This window comes from Zeus faber (genome assembly GCF_960531495.2).
Source record: "Zeus faber genome assembly, chromosome: 21".
Taxonomy (NCBI): Eukaryota; Metazoa; Chordata; class Actinopteri; order Zeiformes; family Zeidae; genus Zeus; species Zeus faber.
The window spans coordinates 8,712,555-8,734,592 of record NC_137208.1 but is presented as its reverse complement, the minus strand read 5'-3'; the positions used below and the strand labels follow the sequence as shown (position 1 = coordinate 8,734,592).

Here is a 22,038-nt window from a genome sequence, read left to right as displayed (position 1 = left end):
AATGCTCATCGTATTGTATTTCATGATTTCAAATATTTCAAATATGCCTAATCCCTACCACAACGCAAAATACAGTTGACTATGAATTAAACCAATTCAAGATTTAAATGAAATATATTGATGATTGATTAATATATTTAGAGTGGAAATTTAGAAATTTGTATGTAGATGGCCAACCACCTGAGGAAGAAAAAAAAAATCGCATTGATCTACATATTTCCCAACATATATGAAACCAGTTTAGTGATAAACGACCACGATTCTCACGTCTACTGTGGGTCCATCTGAGGAAGAACAGAAACTGTCGCCTCGCCTGCCACAACGCGAAACCCCCCCCTCAAAAAAAACCTGTTGTGATCAATACATTGCAATAAATACCATATTATACCATATATCATATTTGCATTTTATTTTTCCGTCAAACGGTCCAATAAGCAAAAAATAAATAATAAGTCTGGTTATTCTTTGACGTGTTTTACAGGGTTAAAAGTTATGTCTGTAGCAAAGGAAAGACAGCCTTGTACATAGAAAAAAAAAAATTTATATATATATTTATATACCTGTCCCGCTGTCGGAAGTCAGAGAAGCTGTGAAGTCAGGAGCCAGCTGCCAGCGAGGATGATTTCAAGACCTTGTGGATACTGCCAGTGTTAGATCGAGATCAAACCCCCGCAAAATGTCCTAGCCTCGGAAAAACCTTTAACGCAGCATCACTGTAACCTTTCAAATCTCCCAAGCCAAATCATCCACACGGAAGGATAAAAATGCTGTGACATTACCAGTTGAAAGAATGTAAACTTTCATCTCTTATTTTTAACAAAAGGGCAGGGGTTCCTGAGGCGCCCCCTTGCAATTCCTTCGAGGACCCCCCCCCCCCGGGGAGGCCGCGGACCCCGGTTTGGGAGCGCACGGAAAGAAGAGAAAGAGGAAAAACCGGCAAATTTCAGTGGGGTTCTCTACGATCAGTGATAAGCTCAGATGGTGGGCGGGTCTGGAGGACGTTCTTTGAGGCTCGTCTGATGAGGAGCCATGGGAACGTCCACCGTGCTGAGCTTCTTCTTCCAGACGTCCAGGTCTGCTCCACTGGCTCGCGCTAGCCTCCTTCAAGCGTGTGTTTGCTCGAGTCCCTGCTCAGCTGGCCTTCGTCTTGTGTCTCCTCGACAGATTAATCAGCCCGAGAGCCGGGAGCCGCTTCAAAAAAATAAAATAAAAAAATACTCCAACATCCTCTCACTGGCGAGAACGCAGCTGCACCAGCGAAAAAGCCAAATGTCAAGCGTTGAGATGTTTCGAGAGAAAAATCACCACCGGAAATTCTCTCTCCGCTAATTAAATGTGTCGGGGAAAACTAGACGGTCGTTAAATAATTCCCCGCCCCTGGGAAACTCCAAGAGGATTTCTGTTTCTGTGATTGATTTAGTATTGAATCGGTTGGGCCCTGAGCTCTGTACGTCGGGGGATCTGCGGTCCATTCCGAGCGACGTGTAGGAAGTTATATCTGTGCGTTTACTCAGAATACTCTAATTACTATTGCAGTGGATTTTAGTGAAAACAACTTCTCGGTCATGAACGCGGCTAAGGCAAAACTCCTGTTTCAGATATAAAGTATGTCTTAGAATTGTCCGTGTTATTGTGGCCTGCGTGGCCGGATATTGAAATGAACAATAAAACTCTCGCCATGTCGGCGCACCACGGCCGGAAAAACTCCGCCTCCCTCCCTAAACCCTGACCTGTGGGAATAGACGCCCACAGTGCCATTGCCATACTCCGCCAGCAACCAAGACCAGAGTTAGAGGGTGGGTTTCCATGGCAACATGAATTCCCGCAGGCATTGAAAACGACAACTCTGTTTTCGAGCACCGATTTGTTTTCCTTTTGATTGTCTAATCAGGAGCCACATTTCACTCCTCACTCCTCCACGATCCCGGTTCTCTCGTTATCGTGTGCTGTAAGCTGTTATTAACCTCTCAGGTTTGACGTGTCATCGATATTTCTTCAGGCTTTCTGTTCCTCTTGTACCTTTCACCTGGTGTAGATTTGCCAAATTCATCCCTGCTCTCATGTCCTTCTGTCAATGTATGCATCCCTCTGCCGCCATCCCATCTGATTTGGGAGGCTTGTGGTCCTGACCGACAGCTCTGGTTGTTATTTGTGACCGCGTGGCATATCAGAGTGACCTCCTCGTCATCGATACGCGCCACGTTTTATCGCGCGCCACACTCAGTGCAGGCCCCAGAAATGTCTTAAATTTAAAAAGAGTATTAGGCCTCAAAAGCCAATCAATAGTCTGAAATTAGAATTTATGAGGGTCTTAATTTCAACATAAACATTTTGTGAGATTTACTAGCCACAATTATTATTTTCATCAAAATCAAGAATAAAATTCTACTGCATCAGAGTCCTACCGTACCGCTGTACCTAATACTGCCTTCATATTTACCTGCTACAGTACACGTACCTGTTCCAGATCAAGCCAACTCACTTTACCCGTAGAGAGAAATCCTAAAAAAAAAATCCTTGTACTGTTCTGTGGAAAGATTTCACTTACCTTACCGAACCGAAGGAGCCGGTACGAATAACAAATAATATAATCATCTAGTTCATCACATTTTAACATTGTTCCTACTTCTCTGTTACAGTCCCGGCAATACTTTTTTTACTTTTTTTTTTTAACTGAATAAGAGAGAGATGATTAAAAAAATAAATAAAAAATTAGCCTTCGAAGGGGTCTTGTATGTGTATTAAATTGAACTCTCATACCTGCATGGAACCTTATAACAATGGTCTAACCACATACTCACTGAAACCTACATCAGTAAAATGTTTCTGTAAAATACAAGTACTGTGTATTATATTGACACACTGAAAGGCGTATTACTTGAACGCAGAGCTGCAAGTAATGAGCCAAAAAGTTCAGTCCAATGTTGAGGCACAACTAATGGAAATGTGCCAAGTATGTATCTCTCGTGCCAATTCGGATTAGGCTGAAGGCAAATCAGATCTTGAGCGTAATTATGCAAGAAAAACAAACCGAGGCAGGGCCTGACGAGAGGTAAGAGCTGCTGCGCATCGGAGCCCATCGCCAGCGGCCAGTTCTCCGCCCGGCGAGAGATCGGGCGACTCCTCTGGTATGAAAGCATAATTCCCTTCATCCCTTTGCATTCTCTTCCTTTCTCCTTTCGTCTCGCCGGGTGAGCGAAATGTTGCCGTGGCTTTTACGGTATCATTTCGAGTTTGATTCAAGTTTTTTCCCCCCCAAATAGTCCGTCAGATTTGCTGCCTGAAGGGTCCCGATGGCGCTGGAAAGAATGCATTATACGGTATGCCGTATAACGTCTATCGTTATTTCCAGAATTCCGCTCGGCATAAGAAACGAGATTTGGTCCGGAGTAGATTCTGGATTCGCAGCTCGTCTTTGAGGCGTCACTTGCGTCAACTCGCCTCTGGACCTTGTTCGGAGGGAGACCAGGTAGGAGGCACGGGAGAGAGCCATCACTTTAGAGTAATATGAGCTGAAACAACCTGGGAGAGAACGGTCTAAAAGGAAAAAGAAAAGGGGGGAAAAAAAAAGCACTAACATGTTGAGAGGACGGTGGATGAAAGGAAACTGCTTGAGCTTGAGCTTTGAAAGATGTTGGACATTTTATGGTAACTTGCATGAACAGAGCTTATTGAAGGCCAAACAGCATTTGCTGCAAAATTCAAAGATGGACAGGAGGTCAAGTTTTGTACACTGCTGCCGTCGGGTGCTCGCGCGCACACACACACACACACACACACACACACACACACACACACACACACACACACACACACACACACACACACACACACACACACACACACACACACACACACACACACACACACACACACACACACACACACACACACACACGGGCATGCTGAGACAGAGAGGGACATGAGACAGAGCTCACCGGGGGAGAATGACGAACGAGGGCCTTGAAGTATTATGTTTAAACTATAAAATCCACCTGCACACGTACAGAATAAATTGATTATTGCTCTCGAACCTGTGATTATTATCTCTTTAAGAACTGGAGGCGATAAGGGTAGCTTCAAAGGGTTCATCTATTGTCGGGACAGAACATTTGCCCTCTGTATCTGGATCAGATAAATAAATAAAGAAATACGTCGAAACCAATGTATTTTGCAATTCATTTTTGTAAGGATTTAATCAGTTGCTCGGGCACCACACTCACAGACGACCACAGTGCATTGTGAATGATTCTTTTTTCTTTTTCAATGTAAACAATGAAACTTAACAGTGCTCTGGAACTTACCCACACACATAAATAATATGTATTTAAATAAAGATACTGGTCATACAGTGTACGCTGGATTAGCTATACAGTACAGTTTGGCAACAACAGTGCATTTAAGTCGAGTGATACGATATAGTGATAAAGAGTATGTACAACAAATAAACATTACCTTTTTTGGAGGCTGCAGCAAGATGAGGAAAACCCTGCGTTTCAATCCTGCCAACTGATCCCCGCTGCAGTCCTACAATCTAGTCTTTTGAGAATCCGGCGCTGTGCTTAAACGAAAGCGTTACAGATAAAGGGATGAATTTTATTTTATTTTTTTTTAACTTTTATATAACCCACAGCCACACCATCCTCATTTTACCGCATAGACCGCAGTTCACTCTGCGCTGGTTATCTGCAGCCCGTCGAAGATGAAAAGTACTTTGCCTTAAGCTGCACTCGATTCTAATTCCACTGGGAGCGGCGAGTGCCAACTACAATCTCTAAAAAAAAAACCCTGCCTCGGACTTCGCCGCGGCTCACCAAGACACAGGGACGCAATTCAAATCATATTTACTGCTGCGTTTAAGTAAAGGTTCCAAATCTTTTCAGATTTTGCCCTTAGAAAGCTGCGAGTTGATCCATCAACTAAAAATCCAACCCGCCGCCGCTACAGTGCGTTCATGTCTTTGGGTGAAATCGGAGCCGCGCTCGGCTCGGCTCAAACAGGATGAGTTCTCGTTGCGTGTCTTTTATAATCGGAGGGAACGGGCGCGACGCCTCCAGGCATGATGAGGAGAGAGCAGATCAACGGATCTGGTAAAAGGTCTTCTCGATGGATTTTTTTTTCTTTTTTACCACAGATGTGTCTCTCTGATCTCGGCGATCACTTGGCTGGCCTTCTGCAGCGCCTGTCGGGGGGAAAAGATTTTAAAAAATAATAAAAAAAATAAAAAAGGGCGTGTCAGCCCCCGAACGGTCGACAGGCGCTCGAGGATGCGAACCTTCCCGCCTCCTCACCTGCAACATGTCCGCTGCCTCCTTGCGGCGCTGCGCCATGTCCTCCGACTCGGTCAGAAGTTCGTTGAGGAGGCCAGACTTGTAGAGCTGTCCGACCAGCTCGCTCTGGAGGCTGTCCTTCACGTGGTTGACCAGGAAGTGCATTACGGCCTTGGGCACGCTGCGGAAGAGAGAGAGAGAGAGAGAGAGAGAGAGAGAGAGAGAGAGGTTTGATGTGGTTTCCATTTTAAAAAGTATCGTGCACCAATTTTTTTTTTACCCCCTCAAAAGGTATGTTGCTTTTTCCAGCTCATACTAGTATGGATTGTCCTCAGTTCATCTCAGGAAGTTGGGATGGTTTTTAAAAAGGCTTTTAAAGTGGTTCTTCATAAGATTGTTTTGTTTGAAAATAGAATCCCATATTTGATACTTTAAATATGGGAAAATACACTTGGTGTATTTGCGTTACGTCATGTGCGGCTCCATATGCTGTTTCTATGGTTGGTGGCAGGCTTCGCCTTTCCTGGCAAGAATGTAAGATCAGGCATGAACAAGAAGTAAAAGACAGCTGTGGTGGATTTGGACTCGTGCGTAGCTAGTTGTGACCAGTAAACTGGTGATAAAAAGGAAACCACCTCAAGTGAAGGAAGGAAAAAAAAAAAATAATAATTAATATAATCTCCAAACTTTCTAGAAAAGAAGGTGACAGAGCGATGGAATTCTGGGATTCGTAGCATAATCCACCCGACACAGTCACAGAGGGAACCCCCGCCGAGGCGTTCAAGGCATCCGAGGCAGGTGTACCTGTCCTGGATGTTCTTGCGCACGATGAGGAAATAGGACTTGATGAGACGCTCGATGACCTCGCAGTCTCTCTGCTCGCGTGAAGACAGCTTCCGGGCGACGGGGACGGGCTGGGAGACGGGGGGGAAGGGAGCGGGCCGTGGGTCAGCCATAAGCAACAAAAACACACACACATAAACAGATGGAAAAGAGCCAACGCTGAGTCACCACGTCCAGCAGGTTGACGGCTCCTTTGAGGGGGCTGCCGGGTCCGGAGCCCGGACCCTCCTCGCCCTTCTTCAGCATCCCCCTCCAGTTCCCCGTGCCGTCCTGCTCCGCTTGAGGCCCGGCCGCCGGGGCCTGGGGAGAAGCGAAAAAAACCGAACCGTCACTGGAGAACGTGGAGAGAAGCGTCGACCGAGGAAGGGGAGGCCGACCAAGATCAGTGTAATTAGAGAAGGGTGAGACCGATGAGTGGGTCAGTACGACTCGGAGGGAGGAGGAGAGCCGGCGACAGCGTCACTAACACACAACAGGGATTAAGCGAGCCCGGCAAACGATCAAACGAGAGGAGATTAAGAGACGCAAAAACAAGCCAAACATTTCATCAAGAGCCAAAAGATAAAATAACGTCTTTGTTTTCGAGCGATTGTTTCAACGGGGGGGAAAAATCTATTTCACTTTAGGGAAAGAAAATGCTGAATATTACACATAATAGACAACGACGGCATCTCGAACAAGGTGCAGTACATCCAGAGCGAACCACGATCCGCCAACCGATGCGTGTGTAAGGTGACACCGGTTTGGCTATTCTGCCACGTCACGTTGTAACAGGGTGAGGGACAAGAGTCGTGGGGGAGGTTTTTAAATTCAAGGTTATTATTTGTTATTATTTTTATTCGAGATGGGCAAGCTGAGGTGGGGTAAACAGGCTGCAGAGGTTCAACGGAAACAGGAGAGGGGAGGAGCAAGACAGGAGCACACGCTGTTCAGGAGCATTCCATCCCATTCCATCGACCCGCCGATGCGTCCCCATAAACACTCGCTAAATAAAGAGCCAGCCGGCAGCCCCGCGCGCCCACCTTGGCACCGTCCGCGTCCAGTCCCAACGCAGAAAGCTCGCCAGAGACCATCGCCGGGCCAAGCGCTCCTTTGCCGACGGACTAGCAGGGCCGGGAGGGAGGCGGGAAGGGAGAGAAGAGAAGAAAAAAAATAAAAAGGGGGAGTTGAGACGCGTGGAACGAAGTGAGAGAGGCGAGGCGGAGGTCAGCAGGACAGAACCTTTGGAGCGGAAGAGAGGAGACATTTGAGGGAACGATAAGAGAGAAAGATAGCGAGCGAGCGAGAGAGCGAGAGAGAGAGAGAGACAGAGAGAGAGAGAGAGAGAGAGAGAAGAGCTGGGGTGAAATTCCGCAACGGAATCTCTCCGAGGCGTGGGCTCGGCGGATCTTTATCTCGCAGAGCGGTGAACTGGCGTCGCGCCGTGCAGATCCGCACACGCTTCAGACCGAAGCCCTCATGAGCGCCGATAGAAGCGGAGGCCAAGGGGGGCGGGCGGGGATGGCGTATTTCAACATGGATTAAATTTTTTTTTTTTTTTGTTTGTTTGTTTCCTTTCTTTCTTTACCTTATCCCTGGGCACCGCGGTGGGCAGCTCTCTCATACGGTTCCTCCGGTGCTCCTACAAGATAAGCGCCACAAACGGTCCAAATGACTTCGAATACTGAAAATCTTTTTCAACATTTTTAACATCAGGCAACAACATTATATGCATTACGTATAACTACACAAATAACATATCCACACGTCCATGCTGGTGTTAAAGGAGCAGAAAAGGTCTCGAAGGTTACAACTTTCACATCAAGTAATTTCCCCCTGGGATTATTAAAGTATTTCTGATTCTGATTCTGATCAAACAGCAATACAAAATCAGTCGTTTGTGGAATAATATTCAAATATACATTTTGGAGTTTCTTAAAATACTTATATTTGAATGTTATTCCGGAAAACTGATTAGACACTCATTTGTGATTGAAAAACATATTTTCTGAGTACACAGTAATCAAGAATACCTCAGTCATTTTCAAACGCTACATAGCATGACATAGAGGAAAAAAATAATCATTTGTGGTCCTGACAGTAGTACATACCTCCATATTGTTGTTCATCACCCCGCAGGCGTCAGCAAAGTCTGGGTGTTTGGTGTTGATGTAGGCCAGCTCGATCGCTACCAGGTTATGGACCTGGGGCACGGAAACAAAGCACCGTCCTCCGTCACCACTAGAGGGAGCACCAGTCTGAAACGACTTGACCAAGACAAACTACCAACGGCTCGTCTGAAACCAACTTGAATCCTTCGCCTGCGCGGGAGCGTTGCAGTTCGTGAACCTGAGTTTGATGTGGATTACAGTTTCGGCCTTTCTCCTTCTCCGGCATTCTTTAACGTGCCTTCTTCTGAAGCCTGTTTGCCAAAACTGTCCGCCGTCATTCCACTCTCACAAGGTCACCAACAGCGCTTCGTCAGCCCTTTGTCAACATTAGCTTCAGGTTTTAGAATCAGGGAGTACGCAGGAATACATTTAATACTTTTTAAGACTAATTAAAATTAATAAATAAATAAATAAATAAAAATAAGGCTAATTAATTTTTTTGGACACATCTTAATCATTGAGAATTGCAGGTATATGTCTGGTCAGGTCAGGTCAGTATCAGGTTCAGTGGTAGATTCAGGGGTTTGAGGACATCTGAAATGCTGACGCTGGTGCAGAACAATTGTATGGAAGAAGTGTATGGATAAATCACTCAAAATGTTCAACGTTCATTCAAGTTTGTCAAATTTTTTGTGAAGGCCTCATATTTTCTAAAATTGAATTGAACATATTTTAAGACTTTATAAGGACATGCAGACACCCTGATTAAAAATAATAATAATAAAAAATAAATAAAACAGGAAAAAAGTCCAGGACAATGATTATGTCACACACACACAAGACGCCCATTGTCATTCCGGTCGTTCATATTCGGGCCCGACACTGGAAATTTGTCGGCCATGACCAAATCGGGTCAAAAAAATCAGGGCTGAATTCATGTAGTCTGATCCTGACATAAGGCCAAAAGTAATTTTATTGATGCTATACGATTCTGTAAAACCTAAGAGGGATATTTAATATATCTTTATCAATTTAAAAAAACATTGTAAATAAGAGTAAGTGTGAAAGGTCGATGCACGTGCGAAGTAGACACTACGGTGACGGTACCATCTCGTTGGTGATGGGAAGCCGCTTCCTGAGGAGCGAGGTCACTACCTCCACAATGGCCTCATGGAGCTTCGGGAACCTCTGCAGCTCCTGGTGAACCACACAAACACATGCGCGCACACACACACACACACACACACACACACACACACACACATACACATACATACATACATACATACACACACACACATATACAGTGGGGCAAAAAAGTATTTAGTCAGCCACCAATTGTGCATGTTCTCCCACTTAAAAAGATGAGAGAGTCCTGTAATTTTCATCATAGGTATACCTCAACTATGAGAGACAGAATGGGGGGAAAGAATCCAGGAAATCACATTGTAGGATTTTTAATGAATTAATTGGTGAATTCCTCTGGCTTTCACAGACCTGTAACTTTTTCTTTAAGAGGCTCCTCTGTCCTCCACTCGTTACCTGTATTAATGGCACCTGTTTGAAGTCGTTATCAGTATAAAAGACACCTGTCCACAACCTCAAACAGTCACACTCCAAACTCCACTATGGCCAAGACCAAAGAGCTGTCAAAGGACACCAGAAACAAAATTGTAGATCTGCACCAGGCTGGGAAGACTGAATCTGCAATAGGTAAGCAGCTTGTTGTGAAGAAATCAATTGTTGGAGCAATTATTAGAAAATGGAAGACATACAAGACCACTGATAATCTCCCTCGATCTGGGGCTCCACGCAAGATCTCACCCCGTGGGGTCAAAATGATCACAAGAACGGTGAGCAAACATCCCAGAACCACACGGGGGGACCTAGTGAATGACCTGCAGAGAGCTGGGACCAAAGTAACAAAGGCTACCATCAGTAACACACTACGCCGCCAGGGACTCAAATCCTGCAGTGCCAGACGTGTCCCCCTGCTTAAGCCAGTACATGTCCAGGCCCGTCTGAAGTTTGCTAGAGAGCATTTGGATGATCCAGAAGAGGACTGGGAGAATGTCATATGGTCAGATGAAACCAAAATAGAAGTTTTTGGTAAAAACTCAACTTGTCGTGTTTGGAGGAGAAAGAAAGCTGAGTTGCATCCAAAGAACACCATACCTACTGTAGAGCATGGGGGTGGAAACATCATGCTTTGGGGCTGTTTTTCTGCAAAGGGACCAGGACGACTGATCCGTGTAAAGGAAAGAATGAATGGGGCCATGTATCGTGAGATTTTGAGTGAAAACCTCCTTCCATCAGCAAGGGCATTGAAGATGAAACGTGGCTGGGTCTTTCAGCATGACAATGATCCCAAACACACCGCCCGGGCAACGAAGGAGTGGCTTCGTAAGAAGCATTTCAAGGTCCTGGAGTGGCCTAGCAGTCTCCAGATCTCAACCCCATAGAAAATCTTTGGAGGGAGTTGAAAGTCCGTATTGCCCAGCGACAGCCCCAAAACATCACTGCTCTAGAGGAGATCTGCATGGAGGAATGGGCCAAAATACCAGCAACAGTGTGTGAAAACCTTGTGAAGACTTACAGAAAACATTTGACCTCTGTCATTGCAAACAAAGGGTATATAACAAAGTATTGAGATTAACTTTTGTTATTGACCAAATACTTTTTTTCCACCATAATTTGCAAATAAATTCTTTAAAAATCAGACAATGTGATTTTCTGGATTCTTTTTTCTCATTTTGTCTCTCATAGTTGAGGTCTACCTATGATGAAAATAACAGGCCTCTCTCATCTTTTTAAGTGGGAGAACTTGCACAATTGGTGGCTGACTAAATACTTTTTTGCCCCACTGTGCATGCATATATATAAAGAATATTTATATTGCCATATTTTTTCTTTTGCTTATATATTTTTTTCTGGTTTATTTATATTTTAGAGTTAATTTCTTTCACTGCACTATACATACACGTATGTGATAAATAAAGTATCTTGAGGCGGACATTGCGAATCTGACTGAGTGTGTGTGTGTCTGAAAGAGACTATTCAATGCTGTTCAATATTGTAAAAAGAAAGCTATCAACTTCATAATAAATAAGACATTGTGAGTCATGGTAGCATACTTATAACAGCGAGGGATGGGGCAGGGCAGAACTTCCAAGAACAGGGGGTTTTTGTGCATGTTCGGCGGGGGGTTTTCCTATTAAAGTTGGATGGCTTGTTTGGCGGACGGACCTGCGTGCTGTAGTTGCTGCAGTGCTGGATGATGCGCTGCATCTCCTCGTGCACCAGCTCCACGCAGCGCAGGCTGGGCTCCTCCAGACGCTTCACCTGCTTCTTCACCAGCAGCTCGAACGACACCTCGGGCACGAAGAGGGACGGCCGCGGGCCCTGCGGTGAGGAGGGCCACATGTCAGGCGAACTATCACGTGTTATCTGACAGGAAATGAGGGAATGAATGATAGAGCACGCAGGGGGTGTGTGTGTGTGTGTGTGTGTGTGAAGCTATATCTTAATCAGTAGTTCTCAACGTGGGCCGGGGGACCCCCAGGGGTCCTTCAAGAGGTTCCAGGGGGTCCTCTGCAAAATGATTAATAGTTAAACTTAGACGGGTATGAAAGTTTGGACTGAATCATATCTAACAATAATAAATCTTCCCTAAATGGGTTTCCAGAGACTAAATCTTATCAAATGGGGTCCTTGGCCTAATGGGTATCAAATTGAGGGTCCTTGACGCGGAAAAGGGTGAGAATCTCTGTTAGATACTGTATATCTGATCACACATGAAGTGGATCGAAATCAAGATTTAAAGATCGGTCCAGAATTTATTTTCTACTGGTTTTTTCCAACAGGACAATTAACACGTTTTCCCCAATGGACTGCATTGAAACACCGCGAGAAGCTGCAGCAGAGCGGAAAGTCCCTCAACAGTGAAGTGTCGACTGAGGTTGTGCATTTGTTATAAACGACGGGAATAACATTTAATGAGGCCCGTGAAGCGGTCCTCTCAGCACATCGGGGCACTCACAGTGGCGTTCCTGATGGCCGTCAGGATATCGATGGTGTTCAGGCCTCCCAGAGGATCCACTGACTCCAGCGTGCGCCCAAACGTCTCGTGGAATATGTAGCAGATTCTGGCTCCGCCGCACCTGAACACATTGTGCAGAAAGGACGTGTTTGCTTGTGATGTGAACACCGCGGCGCGAGTCTCTCTCAAGCTCCACTTCACAGAGGCTGTACGTGCTTCAACTTCATAAGCTGAGAGTGTTTTTTTTTTTTTTTTTTAATGATCAAAACCCATGCTGCTATTCGCAGCCTTCCCTTTCTCGCCGGGGCTGAGCCTACAGCACCACCGTGTGGCCAGTGGTCGTCACTCACAGCTCGGCCGTTTCGATGTACTTGGCCGTGCCCTCGATGGTGTTGCAGTACTCGGCAGCGAACTTGGTGATGAGCTGCAGCAGGGTGGCGCTCTGGTCCTCCACAGGTTCCCCGTAGCTGCTCAGCAGGGACTGGTACTGCGCCGCCAGCACGTTGATGCGCGTCTTCAGCTCGGGGAGACAGTCTCGGATGTGGTGCATCAGTAATCTGGGAGCACGTAGGAAAAAGGCACAAGGTCGGCGCCGCCCGCAGACGGTCGATATTATATTTCATCCCTGATTATCTGCGGCTGATTAGGTCTGTGAAGATTGAAAGGTAATTGCGACCTTCAAATAAAAAGTACTTGTGTCTGCATTAGAGCCGGGTACTCAATACCTTTAAGGTATCGATTGAAATAACCCAATACCAAGTAGTATCCAAACTTTTCCAGTCAAACGACACCTGCACTCAATCCTTTTTGTAACCAGATCTAGAAAAAAGACTATTTGTGTGGTTTTGCTCGCAGCCAATCACTGCAAGCATTTTTCGATGCAACGCGTCGTGTGATTGGCTCACTACTGCAGCAGTGGCTACAACAGTTAAAGGATAGGTTCACAGTTTTTCAAGTCTGCCTTAAAACAACAGTCAAGTGTGCAAATGAACAGTTAAAGAGGTTTACCTCGCTGTAATCATTCCTCCTGTACTGGCTATTTGCTTAAATAACAAGGCCCAAATACTTCTTTGTACAGTTAATACATAAATATGTCAATAATTTAAACCCTTTCAAAACGTACTCCTGTAAAAATCATTTGGATGGGGAGGAGTGGTGCCATTTCACGCAGCTGCATTCAGTTGCATTCCATTCACATGATGGGTATAGTAGAAAATGGGTATCAAATGAAGTACTCTATTGGTATCTGTGTCACCTTCAGAGTACTGGTATTGGTACTGGTATCAGCATTTTTTAAACAATACCCAGCCCTAGTCTGCATGCATCACCAAAGCAGAAGCCTTGACAAATGAATTAATTTGGATTAATTTTTTTTTTGCATTTCTATTTGATAGTATCCCCCACACACCTTATTATCTGTTGTGCTGGTTCTGGCTTAATGTTTCTTTATAGCGGCCATTAAAATGAAAATTAAAAATAGTCATCATCCTCGTATTTACCTGTTGAGAGTCCTGGCCAGGTATTTGGTACCATTTCTATTAGCGAGAGACGGATACTTCTTCTGCAGGAACGCGTGTTCATCACGAATGGCGTCGGCGACCGATTTCTTATTGTTGATATCCAACTGGCTCCTGGGAGTTTTAAATGACAAACACAAACACAACAATCAACATGAGATATCCGGCCATGAACGTTACATTACGGGGTTCAAATGATTTCTTTTTTTTCGCAGATTCAGGGAATCCCGGTGATCCGGACCTGTTGACCACTCCGATGAGGCCCAGTTTGACAGGGATGACTCTGCCCATCAGGACGTCCATGGCATCGGTGCCAGCGTCCATCAGGTCCAGCTTGGTCACCACTGCCAATGTTCTCCTTCCTGAGGACGGACAGACAGACAGAGAGACAGAGAGACAGACAGACAGACAGACAGACAGACAGACAGAAATAGCATTTTGATTATTATTATTATGATGATTGTATTTGAAATGGTACATCATCCCAGCATGTTTTTTTGGAGAAAAAATATATATACTTTTTAAAACATCCAAACAAAACAACTCACCGTCGGTGTCGACCTCTCGGGCCACCTTGAGGGCCTCGGACGTGGCCATGTCCGTGTTGGCGGCGGTGACGGCCAGGATGATGCAGTTGGGGTTGGCGATGTGCTTCAGGATCAGCTCCCGGATCTGGATCTCGATGTCCTTAGGCTGGTCACCCACGGGCACCTGGAGCCGAAAAAACCAAACGTTGAGCTGTGATCCACAAAGCAACACTCACGGGAGCCAATGGGAACACTGCCACTGGTACAAAGCCAAGATCTGGTGTATATTGGCTTCAGCTGGTAAACCGGTCCCAGCTTGTCCTAGCAGATAAACATGACTGCCAACCACTATGTGTAACATCTTTGGTAAATACGATTTAACACGACGTTGGCTATTTTTTTAAATGTGCATTCTGTGAAATAAAAGACACTTTGGCTGGTGGATAAAGGGGTAAATTTGCATGAGGGAAACAAACAATAATACATGTGGATCATTTCCTAGTCATCATCAAGTCCATTAATAAGTTTCAGTAGGTAATTGTAACAGCCAGTTTTATTTTGCATTGTGTATCTTAGGTTTATATTAGGTGTATATACGTGTGTGTGTGTATATATATATATATATATGTGTATATATATATATATATGTGTATATATATATATATATATATATATATATATATATATATATAGAGGTAGATTTTTATGGTACATTCCCTAGTTTTCTATTTTCGAGTCAATCCTAAGCTTTATTGCACATTGCCCTTTTTTCTATTGGTTTTCTTAGTATCATTGCCTAGTTTGAAGAAAACTGCTGTGACACTGCAAATTCCCTCCAGGGATCAATAAAGTATCTATCTATCTATCTATCTATCTATCTATCTATCTATCTATCTATCTATCTATACTGTACTCTATACTGTATGTATATATGTGTGTAATAGAGTTATATTCAGTGATTTGATTATTTTTGGGATGAAAGCCAAAAAAAGATAATGTGAGCTCAAAAACAAATCCCATAAGACGGCGAGACAGGGTCAACGGCAACGGGATTTGAGGAAAAATAAAAAATAAACCATCTGATTTGACCGTCAGCGTCACGTCGCTGTGGTTGTTTATTGCTAATGACCTTGGTGATCCCAGGCAGATCAACCAGCGTGAGGTTGACAACGTGAGGAGAGAAGATCTTCAGGTGAATGGGTTCATCACTGATCCCCTGTGGAGACACGACAACACGGAATGAACGTCAAGGGGCTTTTTAATCAACAACACGGATTTGATTGCAAAGTACATGAGCCCACCACCAACAGTGCAGTGTAATTATAGGTACAGAGTCACTGAGGTTAGAAAATGGAGAATAATGCATTGTTGCTCAAGTCTCACCTTATTATTCCCGGACACTCTTTCTGTTTCACTTTCAATTTCTTGCCTGATTTCCTCAAAATCAGTGAAAATCTGAGAAAATAAATAATAATAAGGTTAATTGTCAATGCAAGTAATAAACGATGGGAAACATGAGCGTCATCATATGAATACAAATTCACATACTCTGTTTTTGGTGTGTAGGAACTTGCCCCATTCTTCTCCCTCTCTGCCTGTGGAACACAACAACAAAAAGTGAATACACCTGTACAATGCATTTTTCAGAAGGAAATCCAACTATGTAAAGGAAGGAATCTCTGTCCCTCCAATCTCTCTGTCTGTCTGTCTGTCTGTCTGTCTGGATGTCTGTCTGTATGTCCTTCGAGAATCTTGACAACCGTTCATCCGATCTACTTCGTACTTGGCTGTGTTGCTGGGGTCCCGTGGATGTGCAGTGTCGAATTTGGTGCAGTTTGGACACGTGATGTGTAATATTGATAAACTTTGAACAAACAAGCCTACGGCGAGCCGCTCAGCTCCTGGGGCGGGGCTTCGCGAACAGCGAGCCATGTGCAGCAGCGGGGCGGGGCTTCAGGGGTCTGCGACTGAGTCACAGTGCAGCCCGTTCCATACAGGCATGTTTTGAACGGGCACTGCAATAACCAGTCTCTCCAGGATTCCACGATCGCATAATTCAATGCAAAGTAAACCAATCAGAGCATATTATGCAAGAGCTTCCAATTTGGACCAATCCCTGCACTTTTAGGGCATAAAAGGGTCCAAGCAAAAGCCGGTTCATAATTTTGACCAAATACTGCACTGTTAACGCATAAAATAGTCGGCTAGTGCACTTTCGGCTCTTTTTAGTGAACCAGATCATTTGGCTCAGCTCAGCATTAAGAGCCGTCTGTTTCGGCTCCCAAGCAGCTCTTAGTTTTGTCGTTTATTAACCTTATCATTTCCAGAATACCATAATTTTCCATTATGTTTGGTAGTTGGTATTACCAAAGTGAGACATTTCTGGATCTTGTTTAACAAATACGTTATAGGATCATTCTATTGCTCCGTCTTGTATTCATTTACAGAAAAAAGACAGGAGCCAGGGAGGCTCACAGAGCCGACTCGTTATCGACTGATACATCACTGCTGCCAGTGTAACTACTCACGTTCGAGGAAGATGATGGCTGACACGCAGAAACAATGAACGGAACTCAACCTCATTTGCCAACAAACATAACAGCTAAGGATCGTGCAAAATGATTTCCAAGCGTTTAACGTGAAAGTGGGGGAAATATTGTTTTGCACTCAGTGCATATTGTGCTAGAACAAAGGAACCGAAGTGATTTGATCACTTCTAATCAGCGAAGCCTCTGAGAAGATTGCCAGAACAGTTACCACAGCAGGCGCAGCGGCAGATCACCATGATTGAAGTGGGAACGGGGAGGACTGTGGCAACTGCTGAATGAATCAGGGAGAGCTGGCGCTTTTTTCTCGACCCTTACTCAACCCTTTTACTCCGCTAACCTTAGCTTTAGTAGAGTGGTTGGCACTCTGCTATCCCCAGATAGCAAGCCCCGAGCCTGATGGAGAGGAGAGGTGTGTGTGAGTGGATTATGACATATGGCTTTAGTATATTTGATGTTATTGTCACACGGCTCTTCAGAATGCTGCAGGGAGTTCCATTGAATTGAATGGACCATCCCAACATTCGGAGGTCCGATATTTCTTGATAATGATCGCTGAAAATGAATAATGACCACTGCCATTGGCAACCGGTTGTGTACTTCTGATTTCCATCTTTCATGACATTTCTGCAAGTATTCCATTCACTTATTGTACACTGCGCTTCCTGTTCATCATGTCGGGATTTAGTTTTCCAATGTTGACCTGCGGACTATATTGACTTGCACAGCAGTCAACCTGCCCCTTCCCAAACGTGATCACCCCTCGATGAGGCCGCTTCTGAAGGAGAAAGTCATCAATGACGGTGCCATCCCTGGATACCACCAGCAACATCTTGCAGGGAAGCCGGTGGCGGTCATCTTTGGTGAAACTCAAGATGCTGAAGGTAAATGTGAACTAAGCGTCTTCATCGCACCACTTGAAAAGCACACCTCGGGAAGAACACTTTGCGGAGACAGTGTTTCCCGAGCAGGGGGCAACCATTCACCAGTTCCAACGGCGGTGGAGGAAAGGTCGACGACATCTCAAATGATGACGTCATTGTCTTTGACACGGACAACGCTGCACGCACGAGGAGCGCCGACAGAGCCACACTGCAGTCATTGTTCCCCGACTCCCTGCGCAAAGCATGCATGGCTCACATCACAAATCTGACAGGGAGTCCATTCCGCAAACCTTTTGATCAGCTGAACGCATATTCGTGTAAGGTTCTTCCACAGATGTTTTACCGGGCAGGGGCACTGAAAAAAGACGGTGCCTTGTCTTCCACGCCACCAAACTGGCAGGACAGTAGAGAGCAAGTAAGGCTCCCGTTCCCTGTGCAACATGCTGGCACTCACGGTTCTCAGCAGTGCAGTACAACTCAGAGCAGCTTGGCCTCTACAAGGAGTTCATAGAGATGCAAATACAGGTATGATTTAAATCCGCGTGCATTCTACAATTGCTTAAGCCCTTGTCATTTGTGTCATTGTAATTATGCGGGGTAAAAAAAAAGCGATAGGACTAAATTTTTTGTAAGCCGTGATGGTATTTCATAGTGAGCATCGGTAATATTTCTTACGTTCGTCTTTTTTTATTGCTTGTCATTCACAGCCATGTGGCCCAAATGCACCGCAGTCTGTAGAGAAACTCCATCAGATGCTGCATGACCAAGAGCGAGTTCAGCTGCTGCCGATTCACCTGAACGTCACGGCAGACGAGTGAAAAGTCATCCTGCAGCTTCTTCATCTTCCAGAGCAGACGCCCCATGACCGACAACAAAGATCTTCCACTCTGTAGAGGACTTGCGGATGAACGTTACAGAAACAAAGAACCGCGGTATGAGGATTCTTCACACTACTTGACGATTTGCCTTTTGCTGTGACCACAAAACTTTTGCGCACTGTTGAAGAGGCACAGAGCAATACCGAGGGAAAATGTGTCAGGTGAAGAGCCTGCCACGGTGTTCCTCAAAGAGGGGAGGGGGTTTGATCCACGTCACATTGCGTTCATGGACGACAGTGTCCAGCTGCAAGGCTTTTCCAGGCTTCAGTAAGGTACCTAAAGATGAAGTGGACGCCCACTTGACCAACGTTCAGTAGGACCGGCGGCACTAAGAGCCCCAGAGGGATGGGGTGGTGGATTTGGATATCTTCTGGGATGGGCTTCAAGAGAGACTTCCTGTGCTGAGCACCTTGGCCAAAGCCTACAAAGATGCTGTCTCAGCTGATGCTGAGCGAAGCGACAGTATAAACAAAGCCTGTGTCGTCCAGCCGCAGGCGATCAACCTCGAACCACAACATACGAACCTCGGTCCTCATGTACAACAACCTACGACTCCGCAGTGGAGCGACTGATAGGGAGGAGTGTGGTAGGGTTGAAGTGGAGGATGAAATGGATGATTACATCGAGAAATAGGCCTAGATGAGCTTGGCCCCTGATCACCCTCTACCTCTCATTATGCTCAGAAAAAGAGCTGCGTTTTTTCGAAACAAGAAACAGCCCAAAATAGCACTTTGTCTCTAATTGTTTTCGTGGAAGATGAACTTGATATATAATGTCTTTATTGCAGATTGGACTCCAGGTGTTTTTCTTTTGTCGTGGTAAAAAATTTTTTAGTACCTACAGATTACGTGGGCGTGCATTTTTTTATGTTGGAACTCTGAGTCAGCTTCCACCCCTTTTTTGTTAAAAAAAAAAAAAAAAAGCTGCTAGTTCAGGAAAATAAACAAAAAGGAGCCCTGTAAATGTTTCTCATTGTTTTTGTGTTATGGTGGCACGGTGGCGCAGTGCATTGCTGCCTCACAGCAAGAAGGTCCTGGGTTCGATTCCCGCCCGGGGCGCTGTTGGCACCGTGCTCCTGCGGGTTATCTCCCAATGAGGGGCCTTTCTGTGTGGAGTCTGCATGTTCTCCCCGTGCTCACATGGGGTTTCCTCCACCTAACGTCAGTTAGGACACCCACCAAAAACATGCCACATCATCGTCTGACCAGCCATGGACACTCATCACCAGGTCCTGGATGTGCCCCCAGAGGAAGGACAAGCCAGGACGCAGAGGCCTCATTTCACCGGCCACCATCCAAAGCATGTGCGTGTGTGTGTGTGTGTGTGTGTGTGCGTGCATGTGTTGTGTTGTAGTGTGGTGCGCTCTGTGACGATTAAAGATTGTTCTTCTTATGTATTCTGTTTTAAAATCATCCTTAAACTGAGCAGATATGACTTTGTATTGCTTTGTATGAAATTAACATGAAAAAAAAAACATTGGAAAATGTATTGCGGAATTTCAGAGAAGATGCCGCAAAAATCGAGCAATTTCGATGGCAGAAATCACATTAAAAAGGTTGCGAAATCCTGGAGGAACTGAAGAACCCAATGCTATTGATGACACTTTAGTGTCAAAAACCACTAGTGAACCTGCATTATTCTAATAAAACCTACATACCGCTGTCATCGCTCCTCCTGACATCTCCTGGGTCTACATGGACCAACTGGAGGATGAGAGGTCTCCTGGTTACAACACCGGTCCCGCGAGGCAGAAGATCCCTGCCAACCAGGCTCTCCAGCACGGAGCTCTTACCGCTGCTCTAGAAGTGGGAAAAACAAAACAAAAAAAAACAAAAAAAACAAATGAGATGGCGCCAGCATTTATAGAAACAAGGTGACTGAGAACAAAAAGCCGCCTTGCAATATCTCCATTACTTGACCTGGTTTCATAAAGGCTGCTGTGAGGATGAAGGGCTATAAATAGGAATGAATGAATGAATGAATGAATGAATGAACATGAAAATTGACTCCGAAGTCCATGACCAACCAGGGTGGGAACAGCTGACAAATGACAAGCACCTCGACTGTAGATCACATGTCAAATACTGCAAGATACCACTGGATAGATAGATAGATATATAGACAGACAGACAGACGGATAATAAAAAAAAGTAAGTAAGAATAAACATTTTAAATAAAATTGACAGTATGCAAGTAACCCAAAATTGGTAAGAATTGAAATATACAATGAAGCTACAACCCTAACCCTAACCCTAACACTACAAAAAAAATAGAAAAAATATTTATATACAACTTACTTAAAATTACCAAAAGCAAATGATATTGCCAAGGTGCAATAAAGTCAAAGAAAACACCTAAAATCAGGGGAAACTGGCAATATACAATTAAATAAATAAACCTCTCTATCAATAATTCAATCTGTAAAAAAAGTACATTGTGCAAGTATGCATACATACATATATACATACATACATGCATACATACATTACATATATACCATACATACATACATACATACATGCATTCACACATACATAATTTACATATATACCGTACATACATACATATATACAGAACATACACACATACATACATACATACATACATACATACATACATACAAATTTGTACATACACCCGGTGTGTATATCTATCTTTGTGTGAATACAGATCCCAGCTGCAGTACATGCATGTTATGTGGGTTTCGTTACATTTGGGAAGACATCGTGTGGTGCAGCTGACATTGGCCCTGACAGCCCTGCAGAAGGAAGCGCATCATCTTTACCTGGGTCCCCACCACCGCTATCTGCGGCAGCTGGATGACATCCGCCCCCACTGTGTTAAACACATCCTGCAGCTTGTTTATCACGGGGATGAGAGCCTCCATGGTTCAGCGGAGCCAAATTATTTCAACTGCCGTTTGCAGCGGCGGAGCCAAAGTCATTCAATGTCCCACTGAGACGCCACCATTGCAGCGACACCCACTGATGCTGCGTTCGATTCCAACTCGGAAATCTGTAATTCGGAGCCGTTCAGCGCCTCCCATTTCGAAGCTTAACGTGTTCCCTGACCACTGTTCGGGGAAAGAACCACGGACGCCTACTACTTATCTAAGATGAGCGCGTTTTTATATTTAAAAAGAAACCGTGCAAAGGCGACTTTGGTTCCGCCACGCACATGTGTGTGCCGCCATGTTGCTGCGGCATCAGACCTGCTATCTCGACAAGATCGGCAACGAGGTTCCGATTGGGAATTCGCGATTTAAACGGTCCTTCCTTTGCACCTTTCCGAGTTCCGATCTTACCGGAACGCAGCACGGGGGGGGATGAAGGTGGAGGTAGGGGCTCGGGGAAATGGGAATTGTAGTTCTTTAACTGAAGAACCATGACGACTCGGAATGCGCCATATTCAAAGAAAGAACTACAACTCCGGTTCCGAAGCGCG

The 22,038-nt window shown here is 44.9% G+C and overlaps 1 protein-coding gene across 1 annotated transcript; it reads right to left on the bottom strand.

The window, feature by feature from the left end:
• Window positions 1-4,165: 4,165 nt before the first annotated feature.
• On the bottom strand, window positions 4,166-21,578 carry LOC307246306 (dynamin-1-like protein). The gene is made up of 19 exons (XM_080022207.1): window positions 21,380-21,578; window positions 20,252-20,393; window positions 15,835-15,881; window positions 15,670-15,741; window positions 15,416-15,502; window positions 14,308-14,470; window positions 14,001-14,121; window positions 13,742-13,873; window positions 12,593-12,799; window positions 12,243-12,363; window positions 11,450-11,605; window positions 9,311-9,400; window positions 8,204-8,296; window positions 7,681-7,734; window positions 7,136-7,216; window positions 6,282-6,413; window positions 6,075-6,184; window positions 5,292-5,451; window positions 4,166-5,182 (listed from the first exon to the last, which is right to left on the bottom strand). Exons 1-19 carry the CDS (start codon window positions 21,479-21,481, stop codon window positions 5,126-5,128), a joined length of 2,127 nt encoding a protein of 708 aa, XP_079878333.1. The 5' UTR covers window positions 21,482-21,578; the 3' UTR covers window positions 4,166-5,125.
• Window positions 21,579-22,038: the final 460 nt, after the last annotated feature.